Genomic DNA, 23,451 nt, shown 5'->3' on the forward strand with positions numbered 1-23,451 from the left:
GAGAAATTGATCAGTAGGAGAGATTTCTATATGGCTGCTATTGCAAAAACAGCCGTCTCACACATGCAGACAATAGTAGGTCTACAGTTTAACCTGATCTCAAAATCAAAATTTTGATTTTCTCAAAAGTTCAAAAAAATGGATCAAAAAAGTTGAGAACTGTTTCAGGGATGTGTAAATTATTTTCTGACATGCCAAAAGTTGCAAAATTTTCTGCAGCTGCAGAAAACAACTTGGACACTTTGAAAAGAGGAATAGGGTCATTGTTCAAACTCTCAAGATAATTTAGTATTAGCTACACTTTCCCTGCCCCATCGGAGCTCATAGTTTAAATTCCCTAACATACACAGACACACACACAGAGAGTAACTAAGGTCAATTTGATACCTACTAGTATATATTTGGAGTGTGGGAGGAAACCCCCAGCTAAGGCAGGGAACCGAACTCATGACCCCAGTGCTGTGAGGCAGGAGTGCTAACCACTAAGCCTCCGTGCTGCCCTATGGTACTCATCCAGTTAGTAGACCCTGGATCTGACATCTTTTTAGGTGGCATTGTCTCTCCAGGGCTTAAATACAGCTTGAATCCAAACATGGAGAAATAAAGTGAGGTGTTAAAAAAGCACAGCTCATTTTTACAGGGTATTGTAGCTTTAATTAATGTCACATACATAATTACAATTACTTGAGTATTATAGGGCGAGTGACAATTGCACTAACCATCTCTGCTCAGGGAGATGAACACGTATTGTGCATGAGAGGCTGTCACTCCGCCGTTCCATGATGGTAAGTCACAGTCTTGTTCCAGTATGATACATCGATGTGTATATACAACCACAAAAGCATCTCCAGCTAGGATGCGATACTCAGCCTGGCAGCTGTCTTACCACCTAAACACGGCACTGCGTACCTGAGGACCACTGATGTTATGTCACATATGAGGGCCTGTCCCGAGGAAACACAACATTAAGCAGTTCCTCTCGGACAGGTTACAGAGCTCCTCGATATACATATAATGGAGTGAGGGACACTAAGTGCAGCGTGCATTGGTGGCTACTTCCTGTCTCACTCTTCCTGTGCACGGTACACGCGGATGTGAATGGCAGAGTTGTTTCTGCTCCTGGTGCCCGGTTCTCCATCCTCGCCCCCCTCTGGTTCCATGTCATCAGTCAGTTCAACTGTGGACGTAGTGGCGGACACTAGAAGGACTTCAGGCATGGAGAGCTGCAGTTGTAGGGCCAAGTTGATGGCTCGGCCAATGGCAAGGCCTAACCCATGCACCCGCAGTTCTTTCTGTCCCCCGGTCGCCAGGAGACGACGGCACCGAGCCAGCTGGGCCTGGAAATCAGTTTTTGTGTTGACGTAAATATCGTTAGGTCCACGCGGTGGCCGAGGGGCCGGTCGACGACGATGAGGAACCCGCTCTTGAAAAGACGTCTGCTCAGCCATGTCCTGATAGGGTAGAAAGAGAATATTGTTAATTATGTCCGGGTATGTAAAAACTTATTTGAGAGGGTGAACTTTCTTTCTCACATGGCTGTATCTGTGAATGTTATTAGCAGTGCTACGTGGTTATATAACAAATCTACCTTTTATTACTTTAAATACATGCACTATATTTCATTATAATAATTAGCCATCGTAAACACCAGTGAAACAGTAATGTGACCGCTTATTATATGCAAAAACTAACTAAAGCTGTATGTTGGAATGATATTATTCTGTCATATCACTGACAGAACACACAGGATGATATTATTCTGTCATATCACCGACAGGACACAGGATGATATTATTCTGTCATATCACCGACAGAACACACAGGATGATATTATTCTGTCATATCACCGACAGGACACACAGGATGATATTATTCTGTCATATCACCGACAGGACACAGGATGATATTATTCTGTCATATCACCGACAGGACACAGGATGATATTATTCTGTCATATCACTGACAGGACACAGGAGGATATTATTCTGTCATATCACCGACAGGACACACAGGATGATATTATTCTGTCATATCACTGACAGGACACAGAGGATGATATTATTCTGTCATATCACTGACAGGACACACAGGATGATATTATTCTGTCATATCACCGACAGGACACAGGATGATATTATTCTGTCATATCACCGACAGGACACAGGATGATATTATTCTGTCATATCACCGACAGGACACAGGATGATATTATTCTGTCATATCACTGACAGGACACAGGAGGATATTATTCTGTCATATCACCGACAGAACACACAGGATGATATTATTCTGTCATATCACCGACAGGACACAGGATGATATTATTCTGTCATATCACTGACAGGACACAGGATGATATTATTCTGTCATATCACCGACAGAACACACAGGATGATATTATTCTGTCATATCACCGACAGGACACAGGATGATATTATTCTGTCATATCACTGACAGGACACAGGATGATATTATTCTGTCATATCACCGACAGAACACACAGGATGATATTATTCTGTCATATCACCGACAGGACACAGGATGATATTATTCTGTCATATCACCGACAGGACACACACATCTGTCATATCACCGACAGGACACACACAGGATGATATTATTCTGTCATATCACCGACAGGACACACACAGGATGATATTATTCTGTCATATCACCGACAGGACACACACAGGATGATATTATTCTGTCATATCACCGACAGGACACACACAGGATGATATTATTCTGTCATATCACCGACAGGACACACACAGGATGATATTATTCTGTCATATCACCGACAGGACACACACAGGATGATATTATTCTGTCATATCACCGACAGGACACACACAGGATGATATTATTCTGTCATATCACCGACAGGACACACACAGGATGATATTATTCTGTCATATCACCGACAGGACACACACAGGATGATATTATTCTGTCATATCACCGACAGGACACACACAGGATGATATTATTCTGTCATATCACCGACAGGACACACACAGGATGATATTATTCTGTCATATCACCGACAGGACACACACAGGATGATATTATTCTGTCATATCACCGACAGGACACACACAGGATGATATTATTCTGTCATATCACCGACAGGACACACACAGGATGATATTATTCTGTCATATCACCGACAGGACACACACAGGATGATATTATTCTGTCATATCACCGACAGGACACACACAGGATGATATTATTCTGTCATATCACCGACAGGACACACACAGGATGATATTATTCTGTCATATCACCGACAGGACACACACAGGATGATATTATTCTGTCATATCACCGACAGGACACACACAGGATGATATTATTCTGTCATATCACCGACAGGACACACACAGGATGATATTATTCTGTCATATCACCGACAGGACACACACAGGATGATATTATTCTGTCATATCACCGACAGGACACACACAGGATGATATTATTCTGTCATATCACCGACAGGACACACACAGGATGATATTATTCTGTCATATCACCGACAGGACACACACAGGATGATATTATTCTGTCATATCACCGACAGGACACACACAGGATGATATTATTCTGTCATATCACCGACAGGACACACACAGGATGATATTATTCTGTCATATCACCGACAGGACACACACAGGATGATATTATTCTGTCATCTCACCGACAGGACACACACAGGATGATATTATTCTGTCATATCACTGACAGGACACACACAGGATGATATTATTCTGTCATATCACCGACAGGACACACACAGGATGATATTATTCTGTCATATCACCGACAGGACACACAGGATGATATTATTCTGTCATATCACCGACAGGACACACAGGATGATATTATTCTGTCATATCACCGACAGGACACACACAGGATGATATTATTCTGTCATATCACTGACAGGACACACACAGGATGATATTATTCTGTCATATCACTGACAGGACACACACAGGATGATATTATTCTGTCATATCACTGACAGGACACAGAGGATGATATTATTCTGTCATATCACTGACAGGACACAGAGGATGATATTATTCTGTCATATCACTGACAGGACACAGAGGATGATATTATTCTGTCATATCACTGACAGTACACACACAGGATGATATTATTCTGTCATATCACTGACAGGACACAGGATGATATTATTCTGTCATATCACTGACAGGACACAGAGGATGATATTATTCTGTCATATCACTGACAGGACAGAGGATGATATACAGGACACAGAGGATGATATACAGGACACAGAGGATGATATACAGGACACAGAGGATGATATACAGGACACAGAGGATGATATACAGGACACAGAGGATGATATACAGGACACAGAGGATGATATACAGGACACAGAGGATGATATACAGGACACAGACCAGAGGATGATATACAGGACACAGAGGATGATATACAGGACACAGAGGATGATATACAGGACACAGAGGATGATATACAGGACACAGAGGATGATATACAGGACACAGAGGATGATATACAGGACACAGAGGATGATATACAGGACACAGAGGATGATATACAGGACACAGAGGATGATATATAGGACACAGAGGATGATATACAGGACACAGACCAGAGGATGATATACAGGACACAGACCAGAGGATGATATACAGGACACAGAGGATGATATACAGGACACAGAGGATGATATACAGGACACAGAGGATGATATACAGGACACAGAGGATGATATACAGGACACAGAAGATGATATACAGGACACAGAGGATGATATACAGGACACAGAGGATGATATACAGGACACAGAGGATGATATACAGGACACAGAGGATGATATACAGGACACAGAGGATGATATACAGGACACAGAGGATGATATACAGGACACACAGGATGATATACAGGACACACAGGATGATATACAGGACACACAGGATGATATACAGGACACACAGGATGATATACAGGACACACAGGATGATATACAGGACACACAGGATGATATACAGGACACACAGGATGATATACAGGACACACAGGATGATATACAGGACACACAGGATGATATACAGGACACAGAGGATGATATACAGGACACACAGGATGATATACAGGACACACAGGATGATATACAGGACACACAGGATGATATACAGGACACACAGGATGATATACAGGACACACAGGATGATATACAGGACACACAGGATGATATACAGGACACAGGATGATATACAGGACACACAGGATGATATACAGGACACAGGAGATGATATATAACATATATAACACATACACACAGTACAGGACACAGGATGATATATAGGACACAGGAGATGATATATAACATATATAACACATACACACAGTACAGGACACAGGATGATATACAGGACACAGGATGATATATAGGACACAGGAGATGATATATAACATATATAACACATACACACAGGACACAGGATTATACACAGGACACAGGATGATATATAACATATATAACACATACACACAGTACAGGACACAGGATGATATATAGGACACAGGATGACATATAACATATATAACACATACACACAGTACAGGACACAGGATGATATACAGGACACAGGATGATATACAGGACACAGAGGATGATATACAGGACACAGGATGATATACAGGACACAGGATGATATACAGGACACAGGAGATGACATATAACATATATAACACATACACACAGTACAGGACACAGGATGATATACAGGACACAGGATGATATACAGGACACAGCAGATGACATATAACATATATAACACATAAACACAGTACAGGACACAGGATGATATATAGAACACAGGATGATATACAGGACACAGGATGATATACAGGACACAGGATGATATACAGGACACAGGAGATGATATATAACATATATAACACATACACACAGTACAGGACACAGGATGATATATAACATATATAACACATACACACAGTACAGGACACAGGATGATATACAGGACACAGGATGATATATAGGACACAGGAGATGATATATAACATATATAACACATACACACAGTACAGGACACAGGATGATATACAGGACACAGGATGATATACAGGACACAGGATGATATACAGGACACAGGATGATATACAGGACACAGGATGATATACAGGACACAGGATGATATACAGGACACAGGATGATATACAGGACACAGGATGATATACAGGACACAGCAGATGACATATAACATATATAACACATACACACAGTACAGGACACAGGATGATATATAGGACACAGGATGACATATAACATATATAACACATACACACAGTACAGGACACAGGATGATATACAGGACACAGGAGATGATATATAACATATATAACACATACACACAGTACAGGACACAGGATGATATACAGGACACAGGATGATATACAGGACACAGGATGATATACAGGACACAGGATGATATACAGGACACAGGATGATATACAGGACACAGGATGATATACAGGACACAGGATGATATACAGGACACAGGATGATATATAGGACACAGCAGATGACATATAACATATATAACACATACACACAGTACAGGACACAGGGGATGATATACAGGACACAGGGGATGATATACAGGACACAGAGGATGATATACAGGACACAGAGGATGATATACAGGACACAGAGGATGATATACAGGACACAGAGGATGATATACAGGACACAGAGGATGATATACAGGACACAGAGGATGATATACAGGACACAGAGGATGATATACAGGACACAGGATGATATACAGGACACAGGATGATATACAACATATATAACACATACACACAGTACAGGACACAGGGGATGATATACAGGACACAGGATGATATACAGGACACAGTATGATATACAGGACACAGGATGATATACAGGACACAGGATGATATACAGGACACAGGATGATATACAGGACACAGCAGATGACATATTACATATATAACACATACACACAGTACAGGACACAGAGGATGATATACAGGACACAGGATGATATACAGGACACAGAGGATGATATATAAGACACAGAGGATGATATATAAGACACAGAGGATGATATATAAGACACAGAGGATGATATATAAGACACAGAGGATGATATACAAGACACAGAGGATGATATACAAGACACAGAGGATGATATACAAGACACAGAGGATGATATACAGGACACAGAGGATGATATACAGGACACAGAGGATGATATACAGGACACAGAGGATGATATACAGGACACAGAGGATGATATACAGGACACAGAGGATGATATACAGGACACAGAGGATGATATACAGGACACAGAGGATGATATACAGGACACAGAGGATGATATACAGGACACAGAGGATGATATACAGGACACAGAGGATGATATACAGGACACAGAGGATGATATACAGGACACAGGATGATATACAGGACACAGGATGATATACAGGACACAGGATGATATACAGGACACAGGATGATATACAGGACACAGGATGATATACAGGACACAGGATGATATACAGGACACAGGATGATATACAGGACACAGGATGATATACAGGACACAGGATGATATACAGGACACAGGATGATATATAGGACACAGCAGATGACATATAACATATATAACACATACACACAGTACAGGACACAGGATGATATACAGGACACAGGATGATATACAGGACACAGGATGATATACAGGACACAGAGGATGACATATAGGACACAGGAGATGATATATAACATATAACATATATAACACATACACACAGTACAGGACACAGGATGACATATAGGACACAGGATGATATACAGGACACAGAGGATGATATACAGGACACAGAGGATGATATACAGGACACAGAGGATGATATACAGGACACAGAGGATGATATACAGGACACACAGGATGATATACAGGACACAGAGGATGATATACAGGACACAGAGGATGATATACAGGACACAGAGGATGATATACAGGACACAGAGGATGATATACAGGACACAGAGGATGATATACAGGACACAGGATGATATACAGGACACAGGAGATGACATATAACATATATAACACATACACACAGTACAGGACACAGGATGATATACAGGACACAGGGGATGATATACAGGACACAGGATGATATACAGGACACAGGATGATATACAGGACACAGGAGATGACATATAACATATATAACACATACACACAGTACAGGACACAGGATGATATACAGGACACAGGATGATATACAGGACACAGGATGATATACAGGACACAGGATGATATACAGGACACAGAGGATGATATACAGGACACAGAGGATGATATACAGGACACAGGGGATGATATACAGGACACAGGGGATGATATACAGGACACAGAGGATGATATACAGGACACAGAGGATGATATACAGGACACAGAGGATGATATACAGGACACAGAGGATGATATACAGGACACAGAGGATGATATACAGGACACAGAGGATGATATACAGGACACAGGATGATATACAGGACACAGAGGATGATATACAGGACACAGAGGATGATATACAGGACACAGAGGATGATATACAGGACACAGAGGATGATATACAGGACACAGAGGATGATATACAGGACACAGAGGATGATATACAGGACACAGGATGATATACAGGACACAGGATGATATATAGGACACAGGATGATATACAGGACACAGGAGATGACATATAACATATATAACACATACACACAGTACAGGACACAGGATGATATACAGGACACAGGGGATGATATACAGGACACAGGATGACATATAACATATATAACACATACACACAGTACAGGACACAGGATGATATACAGGACACAGGAGATGACATATAACATATATAACACATACACACAGTACAGGACACAGGATGATATACAGGACACAGGGGATGATATACAGGACACAGGATGACATATAACATATATAACACATACACACAGTACAGGACACAGGATGATATACAGGACACAGGAGATGACATATAACATATATAACACATACACACAGTACAGGACACAGGATGATATACAGGACACAGGATGATATATAGGACACAGCAGATGACATATAACATATATAACACATACACACAGTACAGGACACAGGATGATATACAGGACACAGGGGATGATATACAGGACACAGGATGACATATAACATATATAACACATACACACAGTACAGGACACAGGATGATATACAGGACACAGGATGATATACAGGACACAGGAGATGACATATAACATATATAACACATACACACAGTACAGGACACAGGATGATATACAGGACACAGGATGATATATAGGACACAGGAGATGACATATAACATATATAACACATACACACAGTACAGGACACAGGATGATATATAGGACACAGGATGATATATAGGACACAGCAGATGACATATAACATATATAACACATACACACAGTACAGGACACAGGATGATATACAGGACACAGGATGATATATAGGACACAGGAGATGACATATAACATATATAACACATACACACAGTACAGGACACAGGATGATATACAGGACACAGGGGATGATATACAGGACACAGGATGACATATAACATATATAACACATACACACAGTACAGGACACAGGATGATATACAGGACACAGGATGATATACAGGACACAGGAGATGACATATAACATATATAACACATACACACAGTACAGGACACAGGATGATATACAGGACACAGGATGACATACAGGACACAGCAGATGACATATAACATATATAACACATACACACAGTACAGGACACAGGATGATATACAGGACACAGGATGATATACAGGACACAGGATGATATACAGGACACAGGATGATATACAGGACACAGGATGACATATAGGACACAGCAGATGACATATAACATATATAACACATACACACAGTACAGGACACAGGATGATATACAGGACACAGGATGATATACAGGACACAGGATGATATACAGGACACAGGGGATGATATACAGGACACAGGGGATGATATACAGGACAGGATGATATACAGGACACAGGATGATATACAGGACACAGGATGATATACAGGACACAGGGGATGATATACAGGACACAGAGGATGATATACAGGACACAGAGGATGATATACAGGACACAGAGGATGATATACAGGACACAGAGGATGATATACAGGACACAGAGGATGATATACAGGACACAGAGGATGATATACAGGACACAGAGGATGATATACAGGACACAGAGGATGATATACAGGACACAGAGGATGATATACAGGACACAGAGGATGATATACAGGACACAGGATGATATACAGGACACAGGATGATATACAGGACACAGCAGATGACATATAACATATATAACACATACACACAGTACAGGACACAGGATGATATACAGGACACAGGGGATGATATACAGGACACAGGGGATGATATACAGGACACAGGGGATGATATACAGGACACAGAGGATGATATACAGGACACAGAGGATGATATACAGGACACAGAGGATGATATACAGGACACAGAGGATGATATACAGGACACAGAGGATGATATACAGGACACAGGATGATATATAGGACACAGGATGATATATAACATATAACACATACACACAGTACAGGACACAGGATGATATACAGGACACAGGATGATATACAGGACACAGGATGATATACAGGACACAGGATGATATACAGGACACAGGATGATATATAGGACACAGCAGATGACATATAACATATATAACACATACACACAGTACAGGACACAGGGGATGATATACAGGACACAGGGGATGATATACAGGACACAGGGGATGATATACAGGACACAGGGGATGATATACAGGACACAGAGGATGATATACAGGACACAGAGGATGATATACAGGACACAGAGGATGATATACAGGACACAGGATGATATACAGGACACAGGATGATATACAGGACACAGGAGATGATATATAACATATATAACACATACACACAGTACAGGACACAGGGGATGATATACAGGACACAGGATGATATACAGGACACAGGATGATATACAGGACACAGGATGATATACAGGACGATATACAGGACACAGGATGATATACAGGACACAGGATGATATACAGGACACAGAGGATGATATACAGGACACAGAGGATGATATACAGGACACAGAGGATGATATACAGGACACAGGATGATATACAGGACACAGGATGATATACAGGACACAGGATGATATACAGGACACAGGATGATATACAGGACACAGGATGATATATAGGACACAGCAGATGACATATAACATATATAACACATACACACAGTACAGGACACAGGATGATATACAGGACACAGGATGATATACAGGACACAGAGGATGACATATAGGACACAGGAGATGATATATAACATATAACATATATAACACATACACACAGTACAGGACACAGGATGACATATAGGACACAGGATGATATACAGGACACAGAGGATGATATACAGGACACAGGATGATATACAGGACACAGAGGATGATATACAGGACACAGAGGATGATATACAGGACACAGGATGACATATAGGACACAGGATGATATACAGGACACAGGATGACATATAGGACACAGCAGATGACATATAACATATATAACACATACACACAGTACAGGACACAGGATGATATACAGGACACAGGATGATATACAGGACACAGGATGATATACAGGACACAGGATGACATATAGGACACAGCAGATGACATATAACATATATAACACATACACACAGTACAGGACACAGGATGATATACAGGACACAGGGGATGATATACAGGACACAGGGGATGATATACAGGACACAGGATGATATACAGGACACAGGAGATGATATACAGGACACAGGAGATGATATACAGGACACAGGAGATGATATACAGGACACAGGAGATGATATACAGGACACAGGAGATGATATACAGGACACAGGAGATGATATACAGGACACAGGAGATGATATACAGGACACAGGAGATGATATACAGGACACAGGAGATGATATACAGGACACAGAGAGATGATATACAGGACACAGGAGATGATATACAGGACACAGAGGATGATATACAGGACACAGAGGATGATATACAGGACACAGAGGATGATATACAGGACACAGAGGATGATATACAGGACACAGAGGATGATATACAGGACACAGAGGATGATATACAGGACACAGAGGATGATATACAGGACACAGAGGATGATATACAGGACACAGAGGATGATATACAGGACACAGAGGATGATATACAGGACACAGGATGATATACAGGACACAGGATGATATACAGGACACAGGATGATATATAGGACACAGGATGATATATAACATATATAACACATACACACAGTACAGGACACAGGATGATATACAGGACACAGGATGATATACAGGACACAGGATGATATACAGGACACAGGATGATACACAGGACACAGGATGATACACAGGACACAGGATGATACACAGGACACAGGATGATACACAGGACACAGGATGATATACAGGACACAGGAGATGACATATAACATATATAACACATACACACAGTACAGGACACAGGATGATATATAGGACACAGGATGATATACAGAGGACACAGGATGATATATATAGGACACAGGATGATATACAGGACACAGGATGATATATAGGACACAGGAGATGACATATAACATATATAACACATACACACAGTACAGGACACAGATGATATACAGGACACAGGATGATATATATAGGACACAGGATGATATACAGGACACAGGATGATATATAGGACACAGCAGATGACATATAACATATATAACACATACACACAGTACCAGGACACAGGATGATATATAGGACACAGGACATGATATATAGGACACAGCAGATGACATATAACATATATAACACACACACAGTACAGGACACAGGATGATATACAGGACACAGGATGATATATAGGACACAGGATGATATACAGGACACAGCAGATGACATATAACATATATAACACATACACACAGTACAGGACACAGGATGATATATAGGACACAGGATGATATATAGGACACAGCAGATGACATATAACATATATAACACATACACACAGTACAGGACACAGGATGATATATAGGACACAGGATGATATATAGGACACAGCAGATGACATATAACATATATAACACATACACACAGTACAGGACACAGGATGATATACAGGACACAGGGGATGATATACAGGACACAGGATGACATATAACATATATAACACATACACACAGTACAGGACACAGGATGATATACAGGACACAGGAGATGACATATAACATATATAACACATACACACAGTACAGGACACAGGATGATATACAGGACACAGGATGATATATAGGACACAGGAGATGACATATAACATATATAACACATACACACAGTACAGGACACAGGATGATATATAGGACACAGGATGATATATAGGACACAGCAGATGACATATAACATATATAACACATACACACAGTACAGGACACAGGATGATATACAGGACACAGGGGATGATATACAGGACACAGGATGACATATAACATATATAACACATACACACAGTACAGGACACAGGATGATATATAGGACACAGGATGATATATAGGACACAGGAGATGACATATAACATATATAACACATACACACAGTACAGGACACAGGATGATATACAGGACACAGGGGATGATATACAGGACACAGGATGACATATAACATATATAACACATACACACAGTACAGGACACAGGATGATATACAGGACACAGGAGATGACATATAACATATATAACACATACACACAGTACAGGACACAGGATGATATACAGGACACAGGATGATATATAGGACACAGGAGATGACATATAACATATATAACACATACACACAGTACAGGACACAGGATGATATACAGGACACAGGGGATGATATACAGGACACAGGATGACATATAACATATATAACACATACACACAGTACAGGACACAGGATGATATACAGGACACAGGATGATATACAGGACACAGGATGATATACAGGACACAGAGGATGATATACAGGACACAGGGGATGATATACAGGACACAGGGGATGATATACAGGACACAGAGGATGATATACAGGACACAGAGGATGATATACAGGACACAGAGGATGATATACAGGACACAGAGGATGATATACAGGACACAGAGGATGATATACAGGACACAGAGGATGATATACAGGACACAGGGGATGATATACAGGACACAGAGGATGATATACAGGACACAGAGGATGATATACAGGACACAGAGGATGATATACAGGACACAGAGGATGATATACAGGACACAGAGGATGATATACAGGACACAGGATGATATACAGGACACAGGAGATGATATATAACATATATAACACATACACACAGTACAGGACACAGGATGATATACAGGACACAGGATGATATACAGGACACAGAGGATGATATACAGGACACAGAGGATGATATACAGGACACAGAGGATGATATACAGGACACAGAGGATGATATACAGGACACAGAGGATGATATACAGGACACAGAGGATGATATACAGGACACAGAGGATGATATACAGGACACAGGGGATGATATACAGGACACAGAGGATGATATACAGGACACAGAGGATGATATACAGGACACAGAGGATGATATACAGGACACAGAGGATGATATACAGGACACAGAGGATGATATACAGGACACAGAGGATGATATACAGGACACAGAGGATGATATACAGGACACAGGATGATATACAGGACACAGGATGATATACAGGACACAGGATGATATACAGGACACAGGAGATGACATATAACATATATAACACATACACACAGTACAGGACACAGGATGATATACAGGACACAGGGGATGATATACAGGACACAGGATGATATACAGGACACAGGATGATATACAGGACACAGGATGATATACAGGACACAGGATGATATACAGGACACAGGAGATGACATATAACATATATAACACATACACACAGTACAGGACACAGGATGATATACAGGACACAGGATGATATACAGGACACAGAGGATGATATACAGGACACAGAGGATGATATACAGGACACAGAGGATGATATACAGGACACAGGATGACATATAACATATATAACACATACACACAGTACAGGACACAGGATGATATACAGGACACAGGAGATGACATATAACATATATAACACATACACACAGTACAGGACACAGGATGATATACAGGACACAGGATGATATATAGGACACAGGAGATGACATATAACATATATAACACATACACACAGTACAGGACACAGGATGATATACAGGACACAGGGGATGATATACAGGACACAGGATGACATATAACATATATAACACATACACACAGTACAGGACACAGGATGATATACAGGACACAGGAGATGACATATAACATATATAACACATACACACAGTACAGGACACAGGATGATATACAGGACACAGGAGATGATATACAGGACACAGGATGATATACAGGACACAGGAGATGATATACAGGACACAGAGGATGATATACAGGACACAGAGGATGATATACAGGACACAGAGGATGATATACAGGACACAGAGGATGATATACAGGACACAGAGGATGATATACAGGACACAGAGGATGATATACAGGACACAGAGGATGATATACAGGACACAGGATGATATACAGGACACAGAGGATGATATACAGGACACAGAGGATGATATACAGGACACAGGATGATATACAGGACACAGGATGATATACAGGACACAGGATGATATACAGGACACAGGATGATATACAGGACACAGGATGATATACAGGACACAGGATGATATACAGGACACAGGAGATGACATATAACATATATAACACATACACACAGTACAGGACACAGGATGATATACAGGACACAGGGGATGATATACAGGACACAGGATGATATACAGGACACAGGATGATATACAGGACACAGGATGATATACAGGACACAGGATGATATACAGGACACAGGATGATATACAGGACACAGGATGATATACAGGACACAGGATGATATACAGGACACAGGAGATGACATATAACATATATAACACATACACACAGTACAGGACACAGGATGATATACAGGACACAGGATGATATACAGGACACAGGATGATATACAGGACACAGGATGATATACAGGACACAGAGGATGATATACAGGACACAGAGGATGATATACAGGACACAGGGGATGATATACAGGACACAGGGGATGATATACAGGACACAGAGGATGATATACAGGACACAGAGGATGATATACAGGACACAGAGGATGATATACAGGACACAGAGGATGATATACAGGACACAGAGGATGATATACAGGACACAGAGGATGATATACAGGACACAGAGGATGATATACAGGACACAGAGGATGATATACAGGACACAGAGGATGATATACAGGACACAGAGGATGATATACAGGACACAGAGGATGATATACAGGACACAGAGGATGATATACAGGACACAGAGGATGATATACAGGACACAGAGGATGATATACAGGACACAGAGGATGATATACAGGACACAGGATGATATACAGGACACAGGATGATATACAGGACACAGGATGATATATAGGACACAGGATGATATACAGGACACAGGAGATGACATATAACATATATAACACATACACACAGTACAGGACACAGGATGATATACAGGACACAGGATGATATATAGGACACAGCAGATGACATATAACATATATAACACATACACACAGTACAGGACACAGGATGATATACAGGACACAGGGGATGATATACAGGACACAGGATGACATATAACATATATAACACATACACACAGTACAGGACACAGGATGATATACAGGACACAGGAGATGACATATAACATATATAACACATACACACAGTACAGGACACAGGATGATATACAGGACACAGGATGATATATAGGACACAGCAGATGACATATAACATATATAACACATACACACAGTACAGGACACAGGATGATATACAGGACACAGGGGATGATATACAGGACACAGGATGACATATAACATATATAACACATACACACAGTACAGGACACAGGATGATATACAGGACACAGGATGATATACAGGACACAGGAGATGACATATAACATATATAACACATACACACAGTACAGGACACAGGATGATATACAGGACACAGGATGATATATAGGACACAGGAGATGACATATAACATATATAACACATACACACAGTACAGGACACAGGATGATATATAGGACACAGGATGATATATAGGACACAGCAGATGACATATAACATATATAACACATACACACAGTACAGGACACAGGATGATATACAGGACACAGGATGATATATAGGACACAGGAGATGACATATAACATATATAACACATACACACAGTACAGGACACAGGATGATATACAGGACACAGGGGATGATATACAGGACACAGGATGACATATAACATATATAACACATACACACAGTACAGGACACAGGATGATATACAGGACACAGGATGATATACAGGACACAGGAGATGACATATAACATATATAACACATACACACAGTACAGGACACAGGATGATATACAGGACACAGGATGATATATAGGACACAGGAGATGACATATAACATATATAACACATACACACAGTACAGGACACAGGATGATATATAGGACACAGGATGATATATAGGACACAGCAGATGACATATAACATATATAACACATACACACAGTACAGGACACAGGATGATATACAGGACACAGGGGATGATATACAGGACACAGGATGACATATAACATATATAACACATACACACAGTACAGGACACAGGATGATATACAGGACACAGGATGATATACAGGACACAGGAGATGACATATAACATATATAACACATACACACAGTACAGGACACAGGATGATATACAGGACACAGGATGATATATAGGACACAGGAGATGACATATAACATATATAACACATACACACAGTACAGGACACAGGATGATATATAGGACACAGGATGATATATAGGACACAGCAGATGACATATAACATATATAACACATACACACAGTACAGGACACAGGATGATATACAGGACACAGGATGATATATAGGACACAGGAGATGACATATAACATATATAACACATACACACAGTACAGGACACAGGATGATATACAGGACACAGGATGATATACAGGACACAGGATGATATACAGGACACAGGATGATATATAGGACACAGGAGATGACATATAACATATATAACACATACACACAGTACAGGACACAGGATGATATACAGGACACAGGATGATATATAGGACACAGGAGATGACATATAACATATATAACACATACACACAGTACAGGACACAGGATGATATACAGGACACAGGATGATATATATAGGACACAGGATGATATACAGGACACAGGATGATATATAGGACACAGGATGATATATAGGACACAGGAGATGACATATAACATATATAACACATACACACAGTACAGGACACAGGATGATATACAGGACACAGGATGATATACAGGACACAGAGGATGATATACAGGACACAGAGGATGATATACAGGACACAGGATGATATACAGGACACAGGATGATATACAGGACACAGGATGATATACAGGACACAGGATGATATACAGGACACAGGAGATGACATATAACATATATAACACATACACACAGTACAGGACACAGGATGATATACAGGACACAGGATGATATATATAGGACACAGGATGATATATAGGACACAGGAGATGACATATAACATATATAACACATACACACAGTACAGGACACAGGATGATATACAGGACACAGGATGATATACAGGACACAGAGGATGATATACAGGACACAGGATGATATACAGGACACAGAGGATGATATACAGGACACAGGATGATATACAGGACACAGGATGATATACAGGACACAGAGGATGATATACAGGACACAGAGGATGATATACAGGACACAGGATGATATACAGGACACAGGATGATATACAGGACACAGAGGATGATATACAGGACACAGGATGATATACAGGACACAGAGGATGATATACAGGACACAGGATGATATACAGGACACAGGAGATGATATACAGGACACAGGAGATGATATATAGGACACAGGATGATATATACAGGACACAGGATGATATACAGGACACAGGATGATATACAGGACACAGGATGATATACAGGACACAGGATGATATACAGGACACAGAGGATGATATACAGGACACAGGATGATATATACAGGACACAGGATGATATATACAGGACACAGGATGATATACAGGACACAGGATGATATACAGGACACAGGAGATGATATATAACATATATAACACATACACACAGTACAGGACACATCTCTGTGCTGCAGATGACACGTGACTTCCCAGCAGCCCCCGCGCTCCATCACTATGACCGGGATTATTACACATGGAGATCACATAAAGAGACCGCATCACACGGCCGCCCCCTATTCAGGCTCCCGGTAGTCCCGTGTGGCCCCGGGGCGGGATGTACGGCGGCCGGGCCGGGACAGTTCTCTCACCTCTCGTCCTGCGGCGCTCGCCCCACGTGACTCGGCGCTCCAGCTGTACGTCAGGTGGGCGGGGCCCGGGCACTTTCCCCGACCAACCAGAGCACTGCCAGCGGACACGCCCCCGGTCTCTAACCCGTTACCATGGTGACCGCTCATCCTGCAGGACGGCGATGAGCCAGCGTCACTCCGCCCCGCCCCCTGGTGTCACGTGTCTCCCAGGTATGTATAATGTGATGTCACTGAGCGAGGTCAGGGCGCCCCCTGGTGGTCTGTACCTTCCTGTGAGGGATAATGGCGGCTCAGCCTCTGTATATAACATGTGTTATACACAGTGCAGGGATGACTGCCTCACACTGGATGATTATCACATATATATATAATATCATGGCCATACTGAGTCTCGCATTAAGGCACATACTGCATCCAGCGTATGTTGTTATAACACGCATGCGCAGTGGGTACACGTCCTGCCCAGTACAACAAGGAGCGGATGTGAAGATCCCTGTGATGATGAATACGGGTCTAGGTGCGCTCTGCTCTACTCGTCAGTGCACGGTACGTCCAATGCTCATGTGCAATGTAAACTCACAAAAGAACGCACAGAAATAAAATGATTAATGTCACCTGCCATGAAATGTTTATTAGGATTTTCATTGTGTCTCCTGCACATAAAACACATGTTGTTGCTGCATACACAGCGTCACCACTAGAGATGAGCGCACTCGGATTTCCTGAATCCGAGCCCACCCGAACGTTGCCGATCCGAGTCGGATCCGAGACAGATCCGGGTATTGGCGCCAAATGAAAACTTGAAACTGAGGCTCTGACTCATAATCCCGTTGTCGGATCTCGCGATACTCGGAACCTATAAATTCCCCGCTAGTCGCCGCCATCTTCACTCGGGCATTGATCAGGGTAGAGGGAGGGTGTGTTAGGTGGTCCGCTGTGCTGTGCTGTGCTGTGCTGTGCTGTGCTGTGCTGTGCTGTGCTGTGCTGTGCTGTGCTGTGCTGTGTCCTTCTGAGGTCAGTGGTGCTGCTGGGACCTGTGCTGTGTCCTGTTCATTCCAGTGGTGCTGTGTCCTGTGCTCTGTGCTTCTAAGGGCATAGTTATTTCCCCAATATTCCCAAGTGTTTAAAAATTTTAAAAAAAAAATACAAAAAAATTACAACAAAATTTGCAAAACCAATCCTGCAGTATAAGTCCAGTGGTACTGCAATATTACCAAGTTCACTGATTCAGCAGTATAAGTCCAGTTGTCACGGGCACTAGGAGTCTTTGCCCAGGATATCACCAGATGATGTTCTTACCAGAGTAATATAGCTGGTACTATGGTCCTCTGGTAGCAGGGTGACAACGGAACAGGAGAAACAGCAGATGGTGAGAGAATGCTCAAGGAAAGTCTATGACTAGCAGCAACTGGTAATGAGTAGATGAATGTACACGAGGATCCAGATGGACAAGGAAACGTGAGGAGAGTCAGTGGTCTGCGTACAGCAAGTTGTACCACTGCTATAGTGAGGAGGAATGTCCAGGAGTAGAGAGGAGAAAGTGAAAGTCAGTGGTCTGCGTATAGCAAGTTGTACCGCTGTCTATAGTGAAGGAATGGATTCCAGGTGCAAGTAGGTAACGGGGAATTCAGTGGTCTGCGTTCAGCAAGTTGTACCACTGCTATATATATGTGAGGAGGGACACGAGGAGATGAATGTAATGCAGAAGATACACGGGGCACACGGAACTTGATCCCACGATGATAACCACAATACAATAATAACTGACAAGCGCTGCTTGAAGTATACAAAGTCACTATAGAGATCCAGGTAATAGGGAACAAAGTCAATATTAACAATAGTCTCAGTAGATGGAAGACTATGGAGATGAACACAACACAGTCCAGACGGATATGCAATACAATAGCAAAGTCAATGGAAAGTATTACCGCGGTTCAGGAGAGCAGGCTGTCAAGGAGACGTGCAGGGATACCTGAACGGCTGAACGCCGGCAGGAGGAGAGACCACTGGAGGATGGAAGCGGTAATCAGGTTGGTGCAGCGCACGGAAGGTAACCGGTAATCAACGGAGCAATACTCAGGAAGCAGTAGTAAGTAAAACTGGAAACATGATGAACACAGGAGAGTTGAGACGGTCTGGAAACCGGCAGGAGTAACGGAGGCAGCGGAGAGCAGACACGCTGAACACAGGAGAGTTGAGGCGGACTGGAATCCGGCAGCAGTAGCAGATAGGAATCAGCTGAGTGCAGACACGATGAACACAGGAGAGTTGAGGCGGACTGGAATCCGGCAGCAGTAGCAGATAGGAATCAGCTGAGTGCAGAAACGATGAACACAGGAGAGTTGAAGTGGTCTGGAAACCACAATCGAAGTAGACAGGAATCAGCAGGAGCTGAATACACGAGGAAACACAGGAACACCTTCAGAGGCTCATGGGGAATGAGACTCCAAGATCAGGCAACCAGGTAATGATCACAGGTGGTTTAAATAGGGAGGGTTGCCTGATCATCCAATCAATTAAAAGCAACAGGTACTGAAGGTTTCATAAGGGCTGCACATGCGCAGACCCTCAGGATGGCGGACGGCCACGGTTCCTGAATACAGGAGAAATGGCACTCACAGTCCGGTGAGTGACACCAGTGGTACTGATATATTACAAAGTTCACTGATTCAGCAGTATAAGTCCAGTGGTACTCTCCTGTGCCGCATATAATTTTTAAAGGCTTTGGCGAGTGTGTGTGGCTTAGGGGTACGCTCTCTTGTGCTACATATAATGGAAAACCAAAATTTGGAGTATAAAGTAGGGAAAGATCAAGACCCACTTCCTCCTAATGCTGAAGCTGCTGCCACTAGTCATGACATAGACGATGAAATGCCATCAACGTCGTCTGGCAAGCCCGATGCCCAATCTCCTAGTACAGGGCATGTAAAATCCAAAAAGCCCAAGTTTTCAAAAAATAGCAAAAAGAGAAACTTAAAATCATCTGAGGAGAAACGTAAAGTTGGCTTAGGCCCTGGCCCATGTTCATGAGTAGTGGTCCAGCTTCACCCAAGGATCTAAGCCCTCCTCCCCCCCCTACAAAAAATTTAAGAGAGTTATGCTGTCAGCAACAACAACAAAACAGCAAAGAACTCTGCCTTCTAAACAGATGGCATCACAAATCCCCAAGGCGAGTCCAAGGGGGTTGTTGGTTGTAAACCCTGACCTTCCCATCACTGTACGGGAAGAGGTGACTCCATCCAGCATTTGCAGCACGCCCTCTGCATATGCTGGAAGGATCACCCACAGTCCAGTTACAGATTTGGCTAATGAAGGTGTGAATGTTGTACACGGGGAGGAGGATATTGATGTAGCTGGCGCTGAGGAGGATGTTGATGATTATGATGCAGACAGATACCAAATTGCCTTTCTCAATTTCTATTCATATTCTAGATTATAT

The 23,451-nt window shown here is 41.8% G+C and overlaps 1 protein-coding gene across 1 annotated transcript; it reads right to left on the minus strand.

Annotated features, from left to right (window-relative positions):
- Positions 1-631: 631 nt before the first annotated feature.
- POP7 (POP7 ribonuclease P/MRP subunit) lies at positions 632-20,188 on the minus strand. The gene is made up of 2 exons (XM_075204988.1): positions 20,013-20,188; positions 632-1,451 (listed from the first exon to the last, which is right to left on the minus strand). The coding sequence occupies exons 1-2, from the start codon at positions 20,157-20,159 to the stop codon at positions 1,065-1,067; spliced, it is 534 nt and encodes a 177-aa protein (XP_075061089.1). The 5' UTR covers positions 20,160-20,188; the 3' UTR covers positions 632-1,064.
- Between the last annotated feature and the right edge of the window lie 3,263 nt (positions 20,189-23,451).

The sequence above is a fragment of the Mixophyes fleayi genome, chromosome 4, assembly GCF_038048845.1.
Source record: "Mixophyes fleayi isolate aMixFle1 chromosome 4, aMixFle1.hap1, whole genome shotgun sequence".
Lineage (NCBI taxonomy): Eukaryota > Metazoa > Chordata > Amphibia > Anura > Limnodynastidae > Mixophyes > Mixophyes fleayi.